At 36.9% G+C, this 22,766-nt stretch overlaps 2 protein-coding genes across 5 annotated transcripts; both read left to right on the forward strand.

Moving 5' to 3' along the window:
* Positions 1 to 412: 412 nt before the first annotated feature.
* On the forward strand, positions 413 to 9,351 carry slc16a1a (solute carrier family 16 member 1a). 4 transcript variants are annotated; one of them, XM_053315351.1, is made up of 5 exons: positions 413 to 424; positions 4,565 to 4,834; positions 7,228 to 7,371; positions 7,579 to 8,352; positions 8,474 to 9,351. In XM_053315351.1, exons 2-5 carry the CDS (start codon positions 4,618 to 4,620, stop codon positions 8,701 to 8,703), a joined length of 1,365 nt encoding a protein of 454 aa, XP_053171326.1. In that variant the 5' UTR covers positions 413 to 424; positions 4,565 to 4,617; the 3' UTR covers positions 8,704 to 9,351. The 4 variants fall into 4 exon arrangements, with proteins under 4 accessions (XP_053171326.1, XP_053171324.1, XP_053171325.1 ...); XM_053315349.1 differs by lacking the exon at positions 413 to 424 and adding an exon at positions 1,075 to 1,111; XM_053315350.1 differs by lacking the exon at positions 413 to 424 and having other exon boundaries at positions 4,492 to 4,834.
* Positions 9,352 to 11,795: 2,444 nt separating this feature from the next.
* Positions 11,796 to 20,871, forward strand: sycp1 (synaptonemal complex protein 1). The gene is made up of 34 exons (XM_053315563.1): positions 11,796 to 11,885; positions 12,401 to 12,485; positions 12,581 to 12,624; positions 12,737 to 12,901; positions 13,065 to 13,132; positions 13,228 to 13,301; positions 13,387 to 13,445; positions 13,545 to 13,611; positions 13,791 to 13,864; positions 13,974 to 14,082; positions 15,261 to 15,355; positions 15,442 to 15,626; positions 15,714 to 15,781; positions 15,862 to 15,923; positions 16,002 to 16,131; positions 16,492 to 16,598; positions 16,759 to 16,862; positions 16,962 to 17,079; positions 17,216 to 17,286; positions 17,366 to 17,447; positions 17,546 to 17,608; positions 17,686 to 17,748; positions 17,841 to 17,903; positions 18,002 to 18,118; positions 18,200 to 18,310; positions 18,410 to 18,502; positions 18,601 to 18,675; positions 18,790 to 18,876; positions 18,973 to 19,119; positions 19,605 to 19,658; positions 19,801 to 19,869; positions 19,955 to 20,062; positions 20,175 to 20,237; positions 20,373 to 20,871. Exons 1-34 carry the CDS (start codon positions 11,796 to 11,798, stop codon positions 20,505 to 20,507), a joined length of 3,105 nt encoding a protein of 1,034 aa, XP_053171538.1. The 3' UTR covers positions 20,508 to 20,871.
* Positions 20,872 to 22,766: the final 1,895 nt, after the last annotated feature.

Genomic DNA, 22,766 nt, shown 5'->3' on the forward strand with positions numbered 1-22,766 from the left:
ACCTCGTGTGTGAGTGTAGCACATGACAGAGGGGTGGAGAAAGCATTGTAGGGGCACGGCACTAAACCTCCCACAGCCAATAAGAACTTGACTGACCTCCCCATTTAGCACCATAGTGTCCAGATCATCCAGCTGTTTGATCTGGGCACTGAATGAACTCAACTTTTCAACTTCACTTTCAGTCACTGGAAACAGATCAAGTTTGAGGCTGAGGTGCCACTGGCAAGTTTTGGACTGTCACACTGGATATAGACCCACAGATCACTTCTGGTGAAAGATATGCAGTGATTTTTTTATTTTTTTTATTTCATACATTCAAAGACTCTAAGTCCTATTCAATGATGTGTGCACTGTGGTAACGTGCCTCCAAGACTTCTGTTTATCTGCAGAGCTCATCTGGCCCTGTTGGAGAGCTCCTGCCAAGGTAAGATGCTGTGAACATTTAACATTTGCCAGACATCACTTTGAAGATAATTACTTGCATTAGTAGTCTATTTTCAACTGGATTTTCATGAAAGATGTATTGCTTTGTCAGTGTTACAATTATACCTATTATGTGCAATTTCCTTCAGCAAATATTTAATGTGTGATTGTCATCTATATTTAATAAGACAAAAGCACCAGATCTAATAAGTGGTATTAGAAACCTGGGGTCTTAAGAGGCCCAAAGCGTGGCTGCAGGGAGAAGGAACGAATACTCTATTGCTAGAAGCACATGAATTTAGTTAAAGATGTAAAACCTCATGTTCATTCCAAATTATTACAGCTACTTTAGTTGCAATCTGAATTGAATGAACTAATGAGAAAGAATATTGGCCTTAGAGAGCGTATGTAAAAATGGAGCTCTGAATGCAGCACATGGATGATATTTCTAGCCTATAAGGATGGGTGCTTTGCCTCATTGCCATCCTGCTAAGTCTGGTCCAGTCCAACAACAGGGTGTCATTACTTCAAATATCAAACCTGAGTCCTCACAGTGCTTTGTCTAACTCATTCATGTTATGCAAATTAATTCCAAAGAAGATTCAGCCCTGTATTCTTCCCGCACTGATATCAAATCCTGTTGTGTCCCTCCTATTGCCCTCTGCAGAGCCCACCCTGCTTTCTGCTGGTATGTGTGTGTTGTCAAGTGGCACTTTCAGGCCGCCCACTTTGACTGCTTTATTTAGACCTTTACAATATGAGGGGGTTAGCGTTGATGCCTCTGATCATTTGTCTACTTATTTTATTTTCTTACCTGGCTTAAGTGAATCAACTCTGCGGTTTGCACTGAATTGTTTGATACTTTTCTCTCCATTTTAGAGCCAAGCGATCAATCCTTAGTATGAAATTATCAGTATTTCTGCGGTTTTCGCCATTTTTACTGGAGCCCTGTCTATCTTTACCCATTCCTCCATTCATCATCTAATGTCCACCACTGAATTTTTTCATTACTTAGAAATACAACACTGTCTCTTCTTCCAGCCCAACACCAGCACACATTTCCCAAGCATACAGTCGTATTTGAAAGGCCGCCTGGTGGATGTGTGGTGACTATTTTTAGACAGTGAATATCTTTCAAGCAACCTTTCTTGAGATTGTGCATACCTTAAGTTTTCAAAGAGGGAAAGGTGTCAAGTGTAAAGGGAAACCCAGAACAGTCAGCTTTACTACTTGTGAAATTTGACTATAATTACATTATATCACAGTATAACTGTGACAAAAATCACATTTATACTTTTATACATTAAACAACACTGATACTAAATGAATCAACACCTGCCTCACTCCTCCCACTGTATCATATATATCCAGTGCACCCTCATGGTGGTGTCAAGCCATCAGTGGTCCGCTGCTACTTTGCTGCATACCTGCTGCCACACTGCACATGCATGCTTGCTGCTATGGTGGTGCTGGCTTTAAGCACTGACTGTATATAAATATAGATGACTCATCTCCACTTCCTACCACCATACAACAATGGAGCCAAAACATCTCCTGTCCGGGTTGGGTGGTGGGATGACAGCCTGTGAGACACGCCCTGTCAGCCATCCCGCCATCAGACATAGGTTTGAGAGCGGCTGTCACAGATGTCGATCATGTCATCACAGTTAGAAACCATTGTTGGATTATTTGACATTAACTTTTTAAAAATTTGGCTCATGTCCCTTCCAAAATGGAGGAAACAGGACTTATAACTTATAATGCAGCTAGCCAGCAGGAGATGTTCAAGATATTTTGGCTCTATTTTTGGGGAGAGTCATGACATCCATTTTTATATACAGTCAATGGCTCTGAGTCCATCTTCCCCCAGGAGGGAAATCAAGTAACAAATAAAAACAGAGATCACTTATGATATCTTTTTTTTAATCAAGTATTGGGATTAGTTCAGCATATTAGGCAATACGCTCAGTTGTTTTCTTTCCAAGAGTGAGGTGAGAAGATTGCACCTCTTGTTTCTGGACTTCAGACAAAGCTAGATTGATATTGATCTTCTCTTCTCACTCTCAGAAAGAAAGCTGGGAAAAGCACGTCTTCCAAACTATTTCCTTGATGTAGTCTTTCATTAGTAGATATAAACCTTTCCAGATCATTGGTCTTAAAACCAAGTACACCTGTGAACATCACTGCTTCCTCCTTATGATGGTGTTCAAGTTAAAGTTAAAGCTTGACACAGCAAACATGCATCTGTCACTGTCTGGAGTTCATGTAGTCTCAGCATGACAAATCCTTGATCATCCAATGTAAAACATGAAAATGTTATCTATATGCAAATTTAATTTGTTACACCCATTTGTTCACTGTTTAATTATTCCAAGTGACCCCCAAGTTTCTATGAACAAATAAGAGACATGACTTCTTATTTCTCTTCCATTACCTTTTGCATTAGTATAATAAGACAGAAGGCACATTTACAGCTGCATAGCAGCAACTAAAATCCCAGCTCAATAACAAAAGTTCTTCAACACATTAAATATTCACTACCTGCTGCACACAACTGGCTTATCCAATAAGTTTTCAGAGCACTAAACCAATTCATCAACCAAATCAAGTCCTCCTTGGCTGAAAAACACTATATCATCACCCACACTTGAGCATAGCTTGGAGCTATTGAGCAGTGTGAATTCAATGTGTTCGTGGTCTGATCGATGTTCTCTCTGAATAGTCTCCCCTGTGTAAACAATACAGTAAGTTGTTTGACTCTGCAGATGGACTCTTATTCATCACTTGTAAAGTGAGACTGTGGGAGACCAGCAGGTGGGAGCTCAGTGAAGACATGCAGAGTGCAATTCAAAGCAAAGAAACTCCAGAAATAGCTTCCTTAATCTTAAACTCTGTTATCCAGTTTGGAAAATATTTTTGACAAATCTGTTTTCTTTCCAAATACACATCACATATTAGCAAACCGGAGGTACTCAGAGGCAGTTAGTAACTTTAGAACATGTACTCTATGTTGCACATACTGATGGTGAATTTATAATGAAAAAAACAAGAGGCCTGGTGCCAACTGAGAGTGTGAAGGCCAGCTAGGTCATTTAGATCTGAAGATGAGACTCATGAGAGAAAAACAGTGGTCAGAGGGCATAAGTCGGATGGAAAAAGATGAAGATCAATCCTGTCAGCTACCAATTAACATGGATATCTTCTTCATAAGGGCAAAATAATAATAGAAAAAGTTCAAAAGATGTTACAAGTACTTACTGGAATTTAGAAAGATAAATGCATGGTTTCAGCAGCTCTCTGAACAGCTTTGTATCAAACTTGAAAATCCTCCCTAACCTCTCCCACATTAATGGTCATTATCAATGCTCAATATGAAACACATCATATATTGTGGTATATTCTTGTACTTGGAGGACCCAGTGAGTTGTAAACCAATTAATTAAGACTGAAATAGTAAAAATTTAAATTAAATAATACCTAAATAAATAGAGGAATCTGATTAGCCAATTGAATGTGACAATCGAAAAAGGCGAAAATGAATCACAGCTCACAACCATGATCCATTTCTACTATCATGGAAGGTTCAAGGGTGGGCATGTCAGCATGCAGGTGATAGCCAATCAGAGCTCCTGTTACATCACCCAGTATAGTGTAGCAACAATAAGCAAACAGTTTTTCACAGAAAAGCCTCAGGTTTTTTAGCCAACCAATGAAAGTCACACTTTTATTTTCATTTTGTCATTTTGTAATCACTCATTTTAGTTCAGTTGATGAAATCCTTTACTGTATAACAGTTTGCAAGGTTACTTACAAGGCTACATGTGGCAAGATGATCGTCAATATTAAGTTAAAGTGTTGCTGATGTTATTGAGTTGATATCAGACTGTTCAGTATTGTTGACAAATGCTTCAAAGATGAGAACGAAAAAAGTTCAAGTGAAAACAGCTTTCAAATGAACCAAATATTGCAGTTAGTTTTTTGACAACCCCACTATTTTATGACCAATCAACACGTTTTTTAAACCAAAACATGTCGAACCAGGTTGCTCTGGCACATGAGGACCAAAGTTGAAAAAGATTTTTTGAGAAATACAAACAAATAATGAAATATGCTGTATGCTGTTGTGTTCTCTCCTGTACAGGTCCTTATATCTGTATAACGTGTTGAAATAGAAGAGACGTTTTTGGAAGGAAAATGGCGCCTGCTGTCGGTGGTCCTCAAGGCTACACTCCACCTGAGGGTGGCTGGGGATGGATGGTGGTAGTTGGGGCCTTCATCTCCATTGGCTTTTCCTATGCATTCCCCAAGTCCATCACTGTCTTCTTCAAAGAGATTGAGGTGATCTTCAATGTGACCAGCAGCCAGGTGTCTTGGATCTCTTCCATCATGTTAGCATGCATGTACGGCGGAGGTGAGCTACCACCCAAAATACAACCATGCGTGGGTTTGTTAACACTTAACATTGAACACATCAAAGAGATTTATAGATAGAATCAATTTCTGGCTCTCAGCACAACTGTAAAAGATTTATCCCGCAGTGTTCAGTTAAAAGCCAATCCATCTGCTCAAATGCACACTTACAATGTCGCCCTGCAATCTCGACTTGTCCACAAAGAGGCCACCAATTCTCAATTAAAATGTGCTTTCAATCAAACATTTCATACTGGGATAAAACTGTTCTGTTATTCCTCTACTGAAGTGTTGTTTATAAAAGTGCAACATTATCTGTCTCTGGAGCACCTGAATGGCTTTTAGACTTGTATACCCGCTGATTGTTTTCCCATTTGCTTTGAGAGTGGAAGACCACCAGAGGTTTGCTTGTATTCCTGCACTGGTGAGATGAATGAGATGCTGGGTGATGTCACACAGGTCTGGCCAGGCAGGTGATGATAAGGCTCTGTTCATGTGCGTGATATTCAACACGGGGAGAACAGAGTTCAAAGGAGCTCTACTTGTCCCTCAAGACTGTCTTCTCTGAAATCAGAACACTGCAGTTCTTTTTACTCTAATGTGTTATAAACTAGTAAAATGATGACCAAGGCATTTTTTTGTAATATCAGGGAAGTTTGTGGAAAGTATTGCTTTAGTGTACTGCCAAACTCATGTGAAGTGGAAAATATTACACCATATAAAACTGCTTTTTATAAAATGTTCTATTCTGACCTGATTGTTAAATTTATTTGCAAGATCCGCGAGCAGTGAACTAAAGTTAGACATGGAATGTATGTATTTATTTTTTGCTACGTTAGGATTGCATACACTGCATCTAAACTTTATGTTTATATTATATTCTTGCTACAAACATTCTGTAAAAGCAAGTCTGCCATTTACTTCGACAGTAACATTACATGTTAAAGGCAGGCAAGACGTCACATCCAAGTTAAGCCGTCATTACCGTACAAGAGAAGTACTGTGTTTCCCATCCAGCAATCAATGCTGCTTATTGTTCAGCAACGCATTCACTTAACAAGTAGCTTCAAAATGGCATGCAATGTACAAACATAATTTAAAGGCTACGAGGTTACACTAAGATGATGTTATTTTGACATGTCAGTAGTGGAACAAAATGGATCTACTGTAAGTGCCTGTGGATTTACCTCAGACCTTTTTTTTCATGACTGTAAAACTGAAATCTAAAATGCATGTTCATACATAACGGTGTTAATTAATCCAAATGTTTAGATGTAAATATACACACAGATGAAAGCAAGCTTTGCATGGTAATTGAAAGCAAGTGAGGAAATGTTTGTCAGTGCTGTGACAGAGTTCGTTACCATCTGTATGTTAAACATTCTGTGCACATCAGCAGGAGAAGTTCATTAACAACCCACTGTTGCGTACCTCTGTACTACTTCAATTTTTGATTCATTACATTCATAATATTCTACATTGGTTTGTCTCCAACCTTTTTATCCTAAGCAACTCTCCCTGCAATGCGGAAGGAAAGAACTCATTGCTAGTGTGGAGACTGCCTGCATTACAATTTAAAAACCCTTTGTCTTGCACCGTGCTGGCAAATGAGTCTGGACAACCTCTAAACAAAAACTGTCAGTTTCTATTTAGGTTCATTGGGTAGTGCACGGAATTGGCAGGGAGGCAGAAGTGTCTTCCGTGTGGATCCTCATACTCATTTAAGCCAGTTGTTATAAGCTGTAGATGGAGATGGAGTTTTACGACCTGAGCCCTCCTTTCATTTTAGTCATTTGTTTACATGTCAGTGATTTCCTTGAACTGATGTTGAATCCAAGATACATGCATATTAATGAGATGATTTACTGTTCTCATTTACTGACTCACTCATTCCTTTATTGGATCCTGCGCACCAGGTGCCAAAATTGTGGGGGGAAAAAATGGAAAAAAGATACAAGTTGGTATTTTGACCCCATACACACACCAGTGCCTACAACCCCCCAAAACACACACACCAATACACCCACCCACTTGTCTGAACTGAGTACTTCCAATAATCTTTCAAATGCATTTAGAGTCCATTTAAGGAGAATTCACAAACAAATTATTCCTCTGTCAATTTTTATGAATCTCTGAACCAAATAAATGATTATTTCATTACAGCTTTCATGGTTTTTCTGACAGATCGCATTATTAATGGCATGAGAACACATCTACTGCAGTGCAGCACTGACAAAAATGATTGCAGAAGTTGTTTGAATTTGCTATGCTACAGCTGTGCCACTGGAGCCCTCTGGTGGCCAAATGTAGAACTGTGCATTGACGACTGGCTCCAAATCAATGTCTGTTACCTATCAATAAGCATGTGTCTGTGCATTGTTCTTTGCTCCTCAGGTCCAATCAGCAGTATCCTGGTTAATAAATATGGGAGTCGTCCTGTTATGATGGCGGGAGGATGCCTGTCTGGAATGGGCCTTATTGCTGCCTCTTTCTGCAGTTCAGTTCAGGCACTGTACTTTTGTATTGGTGTGGTGGGAGGTAACTTTCTATATTTTTTAAGTTTGGACATGACTCACCAATTTTTCACTGCATACTGTTGCCATCTAGTGTTCTTAAAAAATAAAAGACCAAGTCTTATTTTATTCTCCAAACACTGTGTTATGCTCAGATCTTTCTTTTTCAACTTTTTTACATTTATAGAATCAGATGTACTTACACTATTACTGTTTTAATTTATTCTTTTAGGTTTAGGATTGGCCTTCAACCTTAACCCTGCACTCACAATGATTGGAAAGTATTTCTATAAGAAGCGGCCTATTGCTAATGGGATTGCCATGGCTGGAAGTCCTGTCTTTCTCTCCACCATGGCTCCTATAAACACCTGGCTCTTCGATAAGTTTGGCTGGAGAGGAAGTTTCTTGATCCTGGGTGGCCTGCTATTCAACTGCTGTGTTGCTGGTTCCCTCATGCGGCCTATAGGACCAAAACCCAAACCTGTAGAGAGGACTACAGAGAGGAGGACTGTATCACAGGTCATTAACAGCTTCATTGACCTCTCTTTGTTCAAGCACCGTGGCTTTTTGCTCTATATTATGGGCAATGTTGTGATGTTTTTCGGACTCTTTGCCCCACTGGTGTTCCTCAGTAATTTTGCAAAGAGTAAAGATATCCCTAAAGAGAAAGCAGCTTTCTTACTGTCTGTTCTAGCTTTTGTTGACATGGTTGCCCGGCCTGCAATGGGGATCGTGGCCAACACCAAGTTTGTGCGACCCAGAATACAGTACTTCTTTGCTGCCTCTGTGCTGTATAATGGTGTGTGTCACGTCCTAGCACCAATGTCAGTAGACTACAAAGGTTTTGTGATTTATGCCATTTTCTTTGGCTTTGCTTTTGGCTGGTTGAGCTCAGTACTGTTTGAGACTTTGATGGACCTGGTGGGAGCCCAGCGCTTCTCCAGTGCTGTTGGGCTGGTCACCATTGTGGAGTGTGGTCCGGTGCTGTTGGGGCCCCCTTTGCTTGGTAAGTCTCTTACCCATTACATGAATTTCCAAGTTCACTGATACTACTATACATGTATTTTTGTGTAGCTTACCACAAATGAATGTTAAAAGTAATGGTCCAATTCTTTTTGTTTTCACAGGAAAGTTCAAAGATGTGTACAATGATTATAAGTACACGTACCAGGGTTGTGGGATCCTCCTCATCGTCTCCAGTGTCTTCTTGTTTGCTGGAATGGGACTCAACTATCGTCTGCTCGCAAAAGAGAAAAAAGAAGAGGAGAGGAAAGCCAGGGTGGGAGGTAGAGACCAAAAGTCGTACAGTGCTGCCAAGGAGGTGGCTGAGGCTAAGAACACAGAAGACACTGTCTAATTTTCTGACCCATGTGAAATTGCATTTCTATTCAACTTAATGTTTCTTATGAGATGTTCATTCATGACAAAATAGATGCTTGATTGAAACAGGGCAGACTCATTTACAACTTTTGTTTCTTAATACAGTGTTTTTAAGAACACAAGGAAAATCACGTATAACCTAACATGCACTTCAATGGAAAACATGTATACTCTTATGAACAAGCCACATAGAATACCTCTAATATTCTTATAGGGACTGGTATATATGTTTGCAATGGCCTTTAATGTCACTTATATTAATAGCATGTTATGGAATTTTTAATCTCAGATTGTATCATTATAACTTCTCTAACTTTCCTGCTGCATATTATAGTGTTTAAAATCCTACTGTGTACCATCAGATAATTAAAGTTTATACTCAAGAAGGAACATGAGCAGTACAGAGCTTTATATATTTAAAAGAGACTGCAAATGTTCTCAGTGAAAGAGTATAATTACATTATTCACCTCTCTTTGTTTGCCACACCACTTCTCAAACACTTTAAAGACCTTTTCCTGTTTACAAGGTCCTGACAGCACTGAGCTATTAATGAGGGTTTGAAAATATCCTTTGTGCCACTATTTTTTTTTCATTCCACAAATAGATTCATATTAATTCTCTTTTTTTTCTTTTAAACATGTTTTGTTGGTCCATTTCCAATGATGGATGATGAAAATGTAATTCTGAGGCCATGACAATCTTGTTGTATTGTTTTGTGTATTCACATGATAGGAAAATGTGCCACTGACTGCAAGTTATTTCAGAAAGTCAAATAAATTGTCATTTGAAAAAACTATGAAAGTATTGTACTCTGTGTTCCTCATAAATCTGAGATCAGAAAAAATGTTAGTTCTTCAGAGATGCACTGACACTAATATTTCTCAGAGACTACACCTAACTATAACCATGTCATTCTTTATTAGATATCATTTGTGACATCTTATGTATCATGTAAGTCATATGATCAAACTTTGCACTAACAGACCTCCCCATACAATAATGTCTTTATTGCATAATGGATAGATAATATTAACCTCTGATACAGATACAGATCAGTGCATTACTGCAATTCTAATTAAGCAGAATAACATTCAGCTAGCAAAGACACCTCTCTTGGTGCTGAAGGCATGTTTATAATTTAGAAAGCAGCTTTTCAAGACTAATCAAGAGGCTGTTTCTTTTGCCACATAAATAAATCAAAGTACAGGAGGATAGTACAAAATCTTATGGGAGCATCTCTTGCAGTGATAATGACAACAACAAATTTGTAGATGTCTATTGTCTAGATAGATGTCTATCTAGAAAACAAAGGTGCGAAGTAACACCTTTTTTTAGATAGCCTGCATCAGCCAGAAATGGTGATTGTTTTTGATACATTCACAATAGTGTTTTTGTGATACTGATGATGCTGTAATGTGAATGGTAATGCAGCTAATAAAAATAATGACAATGTTATTATTAGGGCAAGAATAAAGTTCTTATGGGATGATAAACCTGTAAAAGAAAAAGCTCGACCCCCTCCCCATGCTCTGTATAAAATAGCTTGTTTAGGCTCTTCATGCCTTTTTCATCTGAGAATTTTCAGAAAATTAGATCTGTATGGAATTGCACTGAGGATTGCACGTTTTTATTTCATTTTGGCATGCATAATGCATACCCTGTTCATCTGAACCTAACCAAAAAGGGGGTCAATGTGATTTTAATGAGACCGTCTCATGATTCTGTGCTTATCGTTATATGATTCCTCAATGAACCCCCTATCTGCACAGAATCTGCTGCATATTTTACTTAATCATCATGACTTGTTTACACATTTGAAACTGGTGACAAGCCCACAGCTTTGTCAGCCATTTCATTATGGGACAAGGAGATGCTACAGTGTCAGTTATATGACTTAGCAATTATAAAAATGATCATCTAATCAATACACTCTAGTAATAGGCCTACTAGTAGGCTATTATAGAAGAGTTGTACCTATTAAACCCACCAAAATCTAAGTTCAGGTGTTATTCATGGTTATTGACATGATTTAAGGGAGAAGGTTTCTTATAATGCAAGATTTATCTCTCATTTGAAAATGTATTCATTAGTTCATGTAGATTTTGGAAAATAAAATGTATGAAAAAAGTCAAAAGTCTAGCATGTGCTTAATTGGTAGGCTACTGGCACAAGTTAAGCCCATGTGTGCTCCAAATAACGTCCACATCATTATTTATTTACGAAATATATAGGATATAAAAAAATGTTTTCAAAGAACTAAAAACTGCAATATATGTATTCAGTAATGTTTTGTTAAATAATTAAATGAGGAAAAATCCGTCTTCCTGAGCAAAATCTTTGCAATTATCAACATTTTCACAAGTAACTTGTAACGGATTACAGTTACATTTATTTTGTAATCAAATTAGACCTACCTAAATTAGCACTACCCAAGTATACAGATTAATTTCACAAGTTTTGCAACGAATTCATGTATTTGTTACATACCAATCTAACAACAGCAAATATATATTATGTGTTCATTTTCCATTGAAAGCAGTGTTACTGTGTTGTGTATCCGATGATAGAGGTAAACTGTCAGTTGTCTGATTATTGATAAATCCTGACTGCCCCTGAACGCCTCACCAGTTAAATTTGAAATAAACCGTTAAAGTTCAGTTAGGAATTCTTGCTCGCGCACGTTAACGACTATTGGATTAAAACCGTTAAACCATTAAAACAGTTGGCGCTTTACGTCTTAACCACCGTTAAGTGAAGTCTTGGTCATATATCCATATAATATTTAACATTATAGGTAGGTAATACGCTTTGTTTGCCTAAATAACGGCGTAATACCGTTATGTTTTGCCTGGCGTTGTTTTCCTCTTTCTTAATTTACAACATAATTGTCAGCTAGCCAATCAATTAACCTAGCTATCGTTATCTTAACCTACTAGTGTTAGCCTTACGTCACGTCATGAGGTTAACTAAAATGCTAAATGTAACCCTAAAAATGTCCTGTATACTGTTAAACAATGACAGTTTGGTGAACAGCTTTTGACCACAGATGCTGTATATATCATTTCAGGATGGACAGAGACCGTGGTTTTAGCTTCAAGCTGTTGGTGCCTCCCAGGGTGAATAATGGTCAGGTATCTGCTGTAAGGCCTCAGGAAATTGTTGAGAACTGTGGTGAATCCATTAATACATTACAGCAAGTAAGTTACTATCAATAAAAAAGCCAATACATAACGTTAAAAGTCACTGAGAAAGCCCCTCCAGAAATAATAATTTTCTAATTTAGAAGCAAGAAGTGGGTCAAAATACAAAAAACTATATCTTCGTAATGAAAAGTTGTTATCACTTCATATTCTAGCTATTCCCCACAAAACATGTTGTTGATATCATGCCATTTACATTTTTAACTTAACCTTTGTACAATATTTTATGAAACTCTAGTTTTTGTATTAATATAGGTGAGTCAAAAACTGTAACTGAAGGAATATATATTTTGTGGACCACACAGATACATGTTAACTATAATGACAAAAGTGGCATAAAGGTTAAGCAACAATGAAAGTCTTAAAAATGAGTATGTACTCTTGGGGCATTGTTTTTTAGAGGCAGCTGTGGTCTAAGAGGCATAAGCATTAATACTTATGTTGACTCAAGCATAACTGCTGTTTATCCCAAGGGTTACAGTACATGTTTTGACAAAGAGCAAAATATGCCTTTCCCCAATACAAGTGTGGTTGCACCAACTAAACCAACCAGACAAGGTACTTCCTCTCACGACACACTGGCTACATAATTTCAATACAACAAGTTGGGGAATGTCATAATAATAAATTAATAATTGTCTCTCCCTCTGAAGATTTTCCCAAGATGAAGGCTGTGCCACCAATGGAAAAAGAGGAGGTAATATTTTCATTGTATAAGATGAAAGGCATGAATGTAAAGACTTGGCCTTTGCAACATGTTTATTGTGAGGTATGTCAGTTTACTTCCCATCATTGTGACTATTCTCCAGAAGAATTGCAATCCAGGACAGCTTTATTCTAAGCTGTTTGATGAAGTTGACAAAATCAAGTGTTGGAAAGTCAAAGCTGACTCTGACATTGTGCAAAGGGAAAGGAAACTCCAAGAAAACAAAAGAACTATTGAAACTCAGCGCAAAGCCATTCAAGAATTGCAGGTGTGTTCCTCAGTCATGTTTTCTGTATTTGTCTCCCCCCCTCTCTTTTTACTTACAGTATTTTTATGAAAGTATTATTGATGATAGAGAGTCACAAATAATTTAACATCCCTTGGTATCTACTGTATGGGGCTATATACCGTATTGTATATCTACTTTTCAGTTTGGAAATGAAAGTCTCAGCATAAAGCTAGAGGAACAGATAAGTGAAAATGAGGATTTGACAAACAGGTATGGGTTTTGTTTTGAGTATCCTCATTAAAACCCAGATAAAGGGCACAATAAGATATTTCAGTTTAAATCTTTTGCTCCAATTTTATATACAGAAACAATGCAACACGGAACTTGTGTAATATACTCAAAGATACCTTTCAGCGGTCAGCAGAGAAAATACATTTATGTAAGTAAAAAGTTTCAGTGTCACAAAAAAACTCATTTTTCAGGTGCAGAAAGCAATACATTGCTGTGTTTTTTACATTTTGCAGTTGAATCTGAAAGAGAGGAAACACATCACATCCTAATGGACAATAGTGAGAGTATTCAGGTAAAACATTTTTCACATAAACATCATAAAGACGGCCATGATTAATAAAACAGAAGGACACAAGTTTAGATGGTTGATTTTCAATTTTTTTTTCTGTAGAAACTGATTGGAGCATTCGAAAGCCTTCGTATTCAAGCAGAAGCTCATCAACAAGAGCTGCTGAAAGGTGTATTTTCTTTATATATATATAACTGACTTTTCACTAATTCTGCAAAAAAAAAAATCATAAATCAGTCATAATATGAAGGATAAAATCTTTCCTAAATGACACTGTGTGAATTATTTATAGACTGACAATCAGAGCATGTTCACAAGGAAGAAAATTAATGGTTGTATTTTCCCCAGTCAAAGAAGACTTGCAGCAGTGTGAAGATCTAAAAGATAAATATCATCAAGAATACAACATAAAAGAGGACGAGGTTAGTAAAAAAAAACAACTCTTCCAATAAATGTATCTGGGAACTTGATGTGACCTTTTTTTCTTTTTTTTTTAAACAAACAGCTTAATGATTGACATTGCTCCCACAGGTTGTGTTGCTTCAAACAAATCTGAACGATAATGTAAATGAACTACAAAAATCTCTGCGTGACCTCCGTGAGACCCAAGACCAATGCAAACAACTTCTAGAGGCAACAAGTAAGACTGATCAGATTTCATGATAAAGTGTCAACATGTGTTATATTGTCAAAAAAAGACTTTGTTAAACAACGTTCAGTGTTTGGTAGGGGTATGACCATACACTCAGCTCACGAGACGAGACATGATATTGGGTTCACGAGATCGAGACGTGATTTTAACTATATTTTAAAGAAAACTTCAATGAGGAAATACATGACTGTTCTTTTATTTGAAATTCACAATATGGAAATTGAATTGAAATGTTTTAACTAATCATCTTGTAATGAATCACTTTAGTTCTACTTTCTAAATATAGAATTATCATATGCAGTATGCAGCACTGTAAAAGGTTTCCACATATAGATATTTTATAGATGGATAATTTTGGTATTTATGGAAATAACAACCATAAATACAAAGTTAGATACAATCATAAATACTAAAAAGTAAATTATAAAGAGTAGAAACAATTCTAATATATACATATAAATTAAATAAAGAATCCAATTCTTCTGCTCCTCCTACCTCAGGCTCTCAGTGTAGAGACCTGAGGTTAACCTGCTCCTCTCCTCATCTCATACTTCTGTGAGATCTTCTCAAAAAAGCTGCAACAAGGTTAATGATCCACACGTGACATTATAAAAAGAAGACATGACGTGTGAATGAGCGATAGAAAACTTAATTATAGCTTTGCGAGACAAAATTCACTTCAACGAGAAATATTGTCGCGTTTTCGTCTCACAAGAACTCGTCACACCCCTAGTGTTTGATAAACATTCCCTTTAAAAGAGGGAGAGACCAGCTGTTGTGACAAAAATAATGCAAATGGTCAATGACCAGCCAGGTTTACCAAGTGACAATGATTACCAAACACCTACCTGGTAATCAGCTCAGCTTGATTCAATTAAGTTAGCATTGTGAATTTCAGGCTTGCCTTTATCTGATATTTACAATAAGCATGACAAACAATGAAATACCTGAATACAGAATTAAAAACCCAAACTATCCATGTTATAAAATTTCATATTTCTTATGTTCCTCAGGATTCTTGGATAACTGCTTGTGAACATAAATAAACCTTACTATAAAATTTAATTGTAACTTTTCATTTTTTCTCTAATATATACAGTATAAGTTCAGTGATGAGTGTTAATTTGGAGGATACCAAAGATTGTATCAAATATTTACTTTTCCAGATCAACAACAAGAACTTCTCAAAAGTTCAAAAGCTGAACAGGAATCCCTTCTCCAAAAACTGCACACTGCAGAGCAGCGCAATATAGAAAATGAGGTGACTGTTGAGATTCTTGTTATTTTCAATTGAACAGGACTTTGTTGAGCAATGCCTGATTTGACAATGTTGTCCTTCCCTCAAAGACGAGTCAAGAAGCCCTGGCTGCAATGCTGAAACAAAGTAAAGAAGAATATGCACAGATCATTGAAAGCAAAGACTTAAGCTTGCAAGAACTCATCAGAGTTAAAGATCAACAAGCAAAAAAGCTGGAGGAGATTCAGACAACCATTCAGGAGCTACAGGAGTCACTGGCAACAGAAATACAGAGGTACTCCTCAAATTTCCATTCATTTACATTAGACCAGACATTATTTTTCCTCAATTCATTATGTTCCTCTTATGACTTCTTTTCAAGGGTTAAGGAATGTGAGGATAAACTTGTGGCAAACAACGAGGAACTTGAAAGGACAAACACACTTTTAGGTAAGCCTCACTGGGTAGAATAGTTTTTTAGATGTTGAATCTGATGCTCCTCTAAGTTAAAGAAAATGTTTACTCAACAGGAGAGGCCATAGAGCAAAGTGGAAAAAAGAGTGGGCAGATCAAAATCTTTGAAGATGAACTGGTGAAGTGTATTTTAATCATTTATTGTAGTCATACACTTCAGAAGATGACTTGAAAAGACTCATGATGTTGTTTTTAGGACAAAGCTTCAAAATCCACGGAGGCCATGAAGGGTAAGATGGACATCCTTGAGGCCAGAGTGGAGCAACTCAAAGCTGAGCTTTCAAGAAAAACCGAAGAAGCCCAGCTAATTACGGTGATACTCATAGATAGGGGTTGATCTTTGGGCACCTCACGATTCGATTACGATTCAGGGGCTACGATTCATTCAATCCAAAACATTTAATTAACTCAGAACATTTAACATTATGAAAGAACATGCGGTGTATCCACTCCTTGTGCGCTCCCCATAGTGTCCTGGAGATGTTCTGCATTTTAGAACCGTCTGTATTACTTTATTTAACACATTTAAATAATTGAAATTTGGACGTGTGTGAATCGATTCAGATTCCACGTTCGAATCGCGATGCATCTAAGAATGGGAAATTTCCCCCACCCCTACCCATAGATAATCCCATACAGTGAAGGGATGTATTTAACAGTCTAACACATTTTTCTTTAATTGATACAGAGTGAAGCACAGATTGCCTTTGCTGAAAATGATCTACTTAAGAAAGGTTGTGAAACTGCTGAAAAGGCACATGAGGATTTAAAGGAGAAGTTTGACACAACTGAGGTTTATACATGATTTTCATTTTCCTGCCACACTCATGTTTTAATAAATCTGGAAATTGGTCCTAAGAAATAATTTTTTTCAGAATGAAAAGTAATTTGTGATACTGAGGTTTATATACACAACTAAGCTTCACTGTATTATGTGTTTTTTATACCCTCAGATTAAAGTGCAGGAGCTGGAGGGACAATTGTCCAGTGAAATTAAGAAAAATGAAGAATACACTTATCAGATGGAGCAACTGAAGAAAGACCTCTCACAGCATGAGTGAGTTCCTAAATGGCCAGCTTTTCCTTAATAGTAGCATATTGAGTATATCAAACTTTTGTATGCTGAATGTTAAAAGTTTAATGTGTTGTTTTTAAGAGTAAAGTACGAGGAGCTATTATCCAACTTTAATGAGCTGCAGTCTGAGAAGAAGGCCATTGAACAGCAGTTTGAGAGTGGATCATCTAATGTGAAAGATATTGAGGCAAACATGAAGGTCTGAGCTATCCAATCCAATGTGATAGACAGTTTTGATTTATACAATATGTTTGCATTTATTTGTCGGTTTGTTATATTGTTTCTTTTACTTCCTGTATGATTGATGAACTCTGAAAACTGTTGTGACTGATTAGGTGAGTGAGGAGAAGGCAACGAAGCTCACAAGAGAAATTCAAAGACTGGAAAAGGAAAACAAATGTTTAAGGTCAGTTTGCATTTTAGAGACCTAACCGTTTTTAACATAGTTTTTTTTAGATTATTAATTCATATATTTTGTCATATAGAATGGAACTAAACTCAATTAAAACCCAGATCCAGGGGAGATATCAAGAGACTGAGACTTTGCAGAAGAAAATTGAAGAAAATGTAAGAATGGCAGCTAAACCTCAGTTGCAATGAGAAACACAAAATGTATACTGTTCTGTTAAATGTTAAATGATGATTGCTTTGTGTCTTATGCTTAGTGTGAGCATTTCCAGGAAGAAATTACAAAAAAAGAAAAACAGATTAAAGCTGTGGAGACAAAGGTGATTGAAAAAAAAAATCAAGTGCTATTATTAGGTTTTTTTTTTCCTGGAACTAACCACAAATTGTGTTATTTTAGCTGTGCAATCTCAGGAGAAAATTTGAAACTAAACTTAGAGCCCAGGAGGAATACCAGAAAGAGGTTTGTGATGACTGAAATTATAGATATATGGCACATGGAGTCACATCGTTATTTATTCAACACAGTTCAACAGTTCACTTGTATTTTTTCAGAATAAAATGCTCAAGAAGCAATTAGCAAAAGAGACAGTGAAATCCAGTCAACTTGAAAATGAGGTACGGAGGTTTTTCTCTCTACTTCTTAATATTGGTTTTAAACATTGAAACTATTAAGTATAATCCTGTGTAATGGACACACTTGTTTGTGTCTTTAGATCAGCAGCCTTCAAGAGGAGACAGAGAATCTTAAAAGACTGAATGAGGAAGAACGTCAAAAATTGCTTAAGGATCTGGAGTCCAAATCAACCTTTGCAGTAGAGCTTGAGAATGAGGTTACTTATTTAATGTGATGTTATTTGCTTTATTTTTAGCTCCTCAGAATAAAGAACTAATGAACACACCTTGTCTTAAAGGTACAAAAGCTCAGACTGACAGGAGCAGAGGCCATGAAGAACAAGGAAGACACAGAACTCAAGTGTCAACACAAGATAGCAGATATGGTCACACTGATGGAAAAACACAAGGTAAGGTCAAGTATATTTTTAGCTGTTCAGAGCTGGCCCTATGCACAACAACTGTGAATCCAAACACAGAGATATTAAACTTGACATTTTTATTTCCAGAGCCAATATGACCGTATGGTTGAAGAAAAGGATGCAGAGCTTGATGAGAACAAGAACAAAGAAATTAAGGCGGTTGCTCATACAAAATCACTGGTATGATGTTAGAAAATTGTGAGCTAACATTCATTACCATTTTCAACAATTATAATGAATCAATTATATTCTTAAAAACACTAAATTATTTGAATCAGGAGTTGGATGTGTTGAAGCATAAGACAGAAAATGATCAGCTGAAGAAACAGCTGATGACAGAAAAGAGAGAGAAGGTATGTTGAAATAAATTATAGTTTATTTTTGGGGGTTTTATTTGCTGTACTAGGTTGTACTTCACATTTTAAGAGACAGCTCAGTTTTTGTAAGGCTCTTTTCTTTGCTGTAAGGAAAAGCTACAAAACAAGCTAAGTGATCTTAAGAAAGAAGTTTCATCAATGAAGATCAATCTGCTGTCGGAAGCAAGTAAAAAGCAGGTAGAAACATTTTACATCAGTAAACAGGACAACTGATTAAATGGTTAATTTTGAGATAAACTTGTACTTACTCAAGATTTATTCTTACAATTCTAGTCATCTACCTTCAGCCACAAACAAGAACAATGTTCAGAGAATCCAAAAGAAAGCTCTTCAAAAAAATACATGTTTGACTTCTGTAAGACCGGGAAAACTCCTTCCTACTGCAAAGATGCTGGCAGTACTGCAGTTATGAAGAAGGCTGTAAGTTTGCTCTACCAAAAAGCTATTAAAATAAAGTGCACTTGACATAAAGTGTACCATTTCAGACACTTTCTTAATTTCTGAGGTGAGTAAAAAATGTAATTATCTAGTTGTAATAGTGTGCTATGTATTCTTTTGCGATATTACTGGGATTTAATTGCCATTTTTATGTTCAGGCAGAGATGTAGAAGTAAAAAATGCTGTTTCCATTACATATTCACTCACCTTTTTAGATCACTATTCCACCAGGGAATCAATTAATAACCCTTTAACAATCTGTAACTGTTTTATTTAAACATACTGTCCATCTTTCACCTAAACATTATGTTTAGATTAAAGATATTAATCATGAAGTGCGACTTTTCACATCTAACTTTATGTCAAAGCAGAAGACCCACAGTGAGAAGACTCGGTGTCAGATGTTGAAAACCTCTGCTATAAGTAGTTTAACAGTTCCATAACAGTGTATGTCTCCTGTGGTTTAGGAATCTGACACTGAATCAATCAGAACATCATGTGGAACAACACCAAAGTCCAAGGTAGACAGGGTTCATCTGGTTGTAAACTAAATTGTGACTGTCCATCATAATAGATACCACTATCACAAAGAGTTAAGTCTATGTGAGTCTGTCCAACATTGTAGAATTCATTACTCTGACTAACATTAACTTTGCTTCATAGGAAATTCTCAATGACCTGAAAACCCCTAGAAGCATTACAAACAGGGTTGGCGGAACATCAAAGATCAAAGTAATATACTGTATCATTCAGACATTTCCAAAGTGAGTGAAATTATTGACTCTATCTGAAATGTACTCTTTGAATTCTCTTACAGTCCTACAGAATAAGGACTCCTCCTTCTGATGAAAAGGCCACATGCTGGGGGAAGAGCACTTTTCAGCTCGACCCCAAGTCTGACAGCTCTGACCAAACTGATCTTCTGGTGAGTTATATTTTCATTAGTTGATCATTTGTTTGGTTTTGTTTTATTTGATAACATTTTTTGGGCAAGATTTCCAGAATCAGATTTGGCCACTTGTTTCTCTATTTGACAGACCTTTGTAGACACACCTGCATCCAGTTTTTCTGCTCATTCCAAACGCAGCATGTTCAGAAAGGTAACATCAGCATAGTGGTGTAATGTTAAATTTAAAATAATTAAATTAATGCATTTTTATTAAGGAACAAAAGACAATGCTTGTGAAGTTTTTGTTTATTTTCTCTTTAATTAAAAAACATCTTTTCATATCCAGAGCCCTGTCACTCATAAGTCACCAGGGAACTCCCTGAAGCTAGCTGCAATGAAAAGAATGAGAGATGCTGGTTGGACTGCAGTTACTGGCTGTGACAAAAAAAAGAAGACGACTAATGAGAAGATCTTTGCATAAATAGCACTGTTACAGGTCAGCTAAGCAGTGATTATAACACTAAGACAGCTTTAAATGTCCATCATCCATCTTTAACATGCATATATTTATAGCACTGTCTATCCAAGTTAGACTGATGGCATGATGTTTTCTTAAAATGCATAGAAAGTATTGTTATAGATCAGATCAACAGTATTGTTAAGAACAAATTTAGGTTTTTCTGATTTAGCTCGTTTGTTTGGGTTGTTAAGGTAGTTTTTAAGTGACTGTCGAGTCACATTCAATGCTTTAAGTACTTTTAAAATGATTCTGTTATTTGTTGTAGTGTTATATAGAATAATTTATATTTAATTTATCTTTAGTTCACATGAAATCTCGTTCATTCTGCACACGTTTATATTGTAAACGTAATATGTATTATTATTTATTCATATTTATTGTATGAGGAAAGGTGTAGTTGTTATGTGTTGCTATCTACTTCTGTGTTACTATCACTTAGTATTAACAGTGATAAGAGTAAAAGTGTTAACATTTCTCAGCATTGTCCCTTGTTTGAATGTTCTGCCGGTCATCATTTTCATTTCCAATTTGCCGTTTGCTTCTCATTTAAGAATCAAAAATTTACAAGGGTGAAATTTCGGTCCTGAAAATGGAAAATTGGTTTCATCCATGCACGTCCAGCATCAAAGGAGATCCTTCAAACTGTAGGAACTCTCTCTCCTTAATGAAGGAACTCAAGGCGGAATTGAGATTGGTCTGCGGGGACTGGTGGTATGTTGTCATAGATTGGATGGCCATCATAAAGTCCTCCAGAAATTACAAGCGTGTCGTTGTCTGCTACCAATGCATCTGTTGAAAATCAAAAAGGTATTTTTAATTACAAATAATCCATAAAATAGTTTGTATTAATTGTGTGATTAATGGGGAACTCCTTACCTGTGTCATTGGTGTTGTTTAGAGGTTGATGCAAGTACTGGGTTTTATGCTTGCATCTGTTAAACATGAACAGGACCAAAGCAAAGGCAAACACTCCAAGTACAACACTGAAGAGAATAGTCATACTCTTTTCTGAAATGTCCAGTCCCAACCCCACTGGCACTACAAAAGAAAAGAAAAAAGTCAGATAAAACCATACAACAAACAATCAAATATGTAATAAAACTGCACTAAAAAACATGGAGCCTGCTGTTTACCTTGTGAAGTTTTATATGTTGAATCTGAGGTTGTATTGACAGTGGAGGATGAATCTGCATTTGTAGTTTCAGATGTTTCAGATTGATCAGATATACTTATGTGACCTGTTGTGGTCTTGGTTGCTGCTGGCGTTGTTTGCACAGTAAATGTTGACATTTGAGTGCCATTCGTGGTTATCAGTGAGGTACTGTTTATTACCGGAGTCATGACGGTCATCGATTGAGAAGTCTCGCGATGTTTTGTACTCTCAGGTGGCGCGCTCGTGGTGAATGTGTCATTGTCCGAGGATATGCTGGTAAAGGCTGTGTCATCATCAGTCAAGTTTCCAGTAACAGTTGTAAGCACAGTGGAGTTGGATGACGTTGCTGTTGTAGTGGTGTACGTCAAGTTTAAGTCAGGGGTTGTTATTGTAGGTGTGAGAGCCAAACTCATATTCCCCTTTTCTGTTTGTGCCACAACAAAAGAAGGAGCCAGAAGGACACATGCCAGGGTAGCAACGATGGTATCCATGGCTGTTAAGTCCTGTGCTGGCAAAACAAAGCATAGGATGCAAAAACCTGTCAAATATGAGTAAAATAAACAATGTAACACTGTAAACGCTGCACTGGTAAAAACATGTATCTTCCCCTTATCTTCGTAATGTTCTCTAAAGTCTGAGTTTGCTCTGTAAGGCCAAGATAATAGGCAGTGAAAACATGTATGATATGCAACACATTTTCAGGTTACACCAGTATATTTGCAGTAGAACATTACTTTGTACACACTAAACTGACACATAAATGCCGACCTTCCCTGTGATATTAAGCCTAAAACATGATTAGTAATTAACTTGGTTTTTCAGACTTTATTGTTGTTGACCGTGATAAAAAAAATAATCCTGCTTACCTTGTTTTGATGATATGAGTGAAAGCAGTTTCAATTCACCTCCCTGGGAGCGAGCATGTCTCCAATTTCACGAGTACCTCTTCACTTCCTACAAACCTGGAGCAGCTAAGGGATTGCCTGGCTTCATAGCAGCAGGTAAAAGTGGGCAGGTCAGTGCTTTGTTAACTTCCTCTATTGTATGTTGCCAAGGAGACAAAGGAC

The sequence above is a fragment of the Scomber japonicus genome, chromosome 3 (assembly GCF_027409825.1).
Source record: "Scomber japonicus isolate fScoJap1 chromosome 3, fScoJap1.pri, whole genome shotgun sequence".
Classification (NCBI taxonomy): Eukaryota; Metazoa; Chordata; class Actinopteri; order Scombriformes; family Scombridae; genus Scomber; species Scomber japonicus.